A 3,356-nucleotide genomic window follows, 5' to 3' on the forward strand; every position below is an offset into this window, starting at 1 on the left:
CTATTATTATTGGTGTATGCAATTTAGTTATATTGTCTTACAATAAAAAATAGACCAATAAGGTATTGGTCCATAAGAACCCATTGGACTCTCAGATGAACTAAAAAGTCAAAAGTTCGATTCAAATAAATTTGTTTCTTACACAAAAAAGGGTGAGGGGATACAAAAAAAAAAGAATAGAGAAGGAAGGAAAGTAATATACAAAAGGTAGTTCAAGTGAGAATATCCAGTAGAAAATAGGGAGTATCCTCTTGAATGATGTTATATTGCTGCAGCAGGATGTACCCCTAGCAACGAATTGAAGGAGACAACTAGCCTCAATCTGGAGATACATCATTCTATTCAAAAATAGATACTTTGGTGACAAGATAGTAAATCAGATATCAATGGAAAGATAAAATAACAATCTATTCCAAAGGTAATATTTTGATACTTTCATATAAATGATCAGAACCAGCTGTTCAAAGATCACCAATGCTTACAATCAAAAGCTTAAAAGTTGCAATGGAACAATAAAAATGAACCACAGCAGTAAGCTATAATTGCTAGAGATAATTAAAGACTATGGTACAAAGTTAAAAAAAAATAGTTCTATAAGCACCATACTAACATCCCTAACAACCTTTCATTAATTTTGTTTTTTGTAAGTGTGACTATCTCAAGTCAACATAAGATCATTCCCTACCAGATGAGGGCGGAGGCAAACACGGACTTCATGCTCTTCTGGTCCCACGCGATGCTTCGGCACCATGATTTCAAGCACTGATCCTGGGCCATCATAGTAAGCTTCAATATTGGCGTCTTCGGGAATTCGAGTTGACAGGGAGATTTCGCGAACGAACTCTCCAGGAGGGCAATGCTCTGAGGATGGATCTGTAAGCTTGAATGTCCTATCATGTCTCTTGATGAATGGCTTTCGTGATGTGCTCATACATGAAACCTTTATGATGCCATGAGTCATTGTGTTCCTCCAAGAAACTTTCACACTTGGAAGATCTACAAAGGGTAGAGTGATAATAACCAAGTAACCTTTCTCATCCTCATAAATAGTTTTTGCAGCTGTTACAGGTCCAGAAACATTCTTCATCACACCAGTGAAGTCATTCATCCAGTGCGGCTCAGTTGGGTGCATTTCTATATCGGTAACCCGATCGGAAGGAGGATTAACAGCCAAGTAATATTCGCCACCATTTCCATGTTGAAAAAGGTCCTTCCTCTTTTTGCTGCTGACAGGAGATAGGTCTAACCCATTACCATTATTATGGTTAGATGGATGAGTTGACAAATTCAAACCAGATCCATTCAGAAGCTTATTCGGGTGTGTATTTGGAATAGCAATCTTGATTGGCAGTAGTGGTCTCTCTAGCTCAAAGTCTGTGTTGGGAAGATTTCTCCATGAACTAAAATCGCTTGCTTCAGGTGGGATTATGAAATTCAAATCTCGGCCAGTGAGTTCTATCCACCTTTTCCGATCATCATCATCAAGACACATCAGATTGGGTAAATGAACAACCTCGATGCCATGTACACATTGAGGGTTTGAAAGCCCTCTGTAATGCTTTCTTTGCATCCGGTGGGATCGAACAAAACCCTTGTCAGCACTAAATGGAAATGGGCGCTCCCCTTGTCGAGAATGCCCGTTCATGTAACTCCTCAACTGCATCTTACCCAATGTATTCTCAGGTCTATCCTTGAAAACCCACATGTACATGTTTTCCATGTCATGTTGAACCATGAAAACATTCAGCTCGAGATCAGATTTACCAAACCCTGAAATACCGTTGCTGTCCCTGACAATTTTGGTCTTAGATTTATCATTCAAGGCAGGCTTAAAGTAAAAACTGAAGAAAACCCAAGCACCCCATATGCTATCAACTCGCTTCGCACATTTCCTTCCAACTTTGGGAAGATTGAGAAAACTCTCTGTCTCATATCCTTCAGTACCAAGACCAACATCAAGAATATCACAAGGATCAGAAATCCATGGCTGCTGCTGCTGCGGGCTGCGCTCTGCTGACAGAGGCAAATTGATATCGGGCGGGCAAGAGAGTATGATTTGCCGATAAGCCAAATCTTCATGAGAAGATGCACTTGAGTCCATGGACAAGAGTGTAGATGGGTGAGGGTGATGATTCTCCATTGACAAAGAAGTGAGACAAGAATTGCAGCCCATGCTACACCATCATCATCATCATCTTCTTGTTCATGAGTTTTATTGCTGGTTGGTTCAATTTTGCAATTCCCAAAACACAATTCAACAAAATAACCTTATAAACACTTTCATCAACATATTAATCCCCACTATATCTATCAAACCCCTAAATTTATCAATTCAATTTGATAAAAAAAATCAACAAATACAACCAGAACAAAATTCTAACCTGTTAAAAATTATAACTTTCTTCTTTCATATTTTGACTAAATTTTTTCTTCTAAAATAAATAAATAACTTCTAAACAAAAACCCAAATATCTATATATAACAGACTTATGTGACAACTCTTCAATCTCTAAAAGATAGGAAGAAATTTCGAAAACTCTATAGTAAATTATATTAAACCATATTCCACGTTTTCCTCCAAAATCACAACCAAACCAACAAACCCATTAATTAAAAAAAAACTTTTTTTCTTCTAAAAGATGAAGATTTTGAAGGATTTACCTTTTGAGATAAGCATCAGAGAATCGAGAAGAAGTGTAACCTCCATAACCAACGACGATGTTGTTCATCATATCATCTACAACCATGTTTTCTAAACACTATCCACAATCTTTTAACAAATATTATTATTTTATTAAATAAAAAACCCTATTTTTAGACGGAAGAAGAATTGTGAGTGAGAAATAAGAGACGGTGGTGAGTGTGTCACTATAAGGACGGTTTGGAGTTAGAACCTACACTGAATACAATCACTTCTCATGGACCCCTTTTGCTTACGGTGACGGTGTACCTTTGTCCTCTTAATATTTTAGACTTCGATTTTAACTGGGCTTCGTGCGTCCTAGGGTTATATACGTTCATATTGAGTGTCTATGACCAGTTTTATCATCTTATAATCTCGTCACATTATAAAATAAATACATACCTTAGGATATAATGATCTTCCTTGAACTTGTTTTTTCCACTTTGATAAGAAGAAAAAAACTATTTGTAATTTTGATGTATGATATAAACATAACTATTAATAAATAGGATTTTCCATTATGTGTACTAGTGTGTATAGACACTTCGTGTCTGCCGGCGAATATTGTGTTTTTGTGTTCATTGTACTTTATATTATTATTATTTTTTGTGTGTTTATGATAATATTTAATTTAAGGTGAGATATGTGGTTAATTAATGTATTGGTGGTAGTT

At 36.3% G+C, this 3,356-nt stretch overlaps 1 protein-coding gene across 1 annotated transcript; it reads right to left on the bottom strand.

Annotated features, from left to right (window-relative positions):
• Positions 1 to 410: 410 nt before the first annotated feature.
• LOC109341593 lies at positions 411 to 2,923 on the bottom strand. Its single transcript, XM_019579533.1, has 2 exons — positions 2,662 to 2,923; positions 411 to 2,218 (listed from the first exon to the last, which is right to left on the bottom strand). Exon 2 carries the CDS (start codon positions 2,171 to 2,173, stop codon positions 659 to 661), a length of 1,515 nt encoding a protein of 504 aa, XP_019435078.1. The 5' UTR covers positions 2,174 to 2,218; positions 2,662 to 2,923; the 3' UTR covers positions 411 to 658.
• Between the last annotated feature and the right edge of the window lie 433 nt (positions 2,924 to 3,356).

This window comes from Lupinus angustifolius, unplaced genomic scaffold (genome assembly GCF_001865875.1).
Source record: "Lupinus angustifolius cultivar Tanjil unplaced genomic scaffold, LupAngTanjil_v1.0 Scaffold_515, whole genome shotgun sequence".
NCBI lineage: Eukaryota > Viridiplantae > Streptophyta > Magnoliopsida > Fabales > Fabaceae > Lupinus > Lupinus angustifolius.

Coding starts and splice junctions, on each gene's coding strand:
- LOC109341593 (XM_019579533.1), bottom strand. CDS start 2,173: ATGGGCTGCAATTCTTGTCTCACTTCTTTGTCAATGGAGAATCATCAC.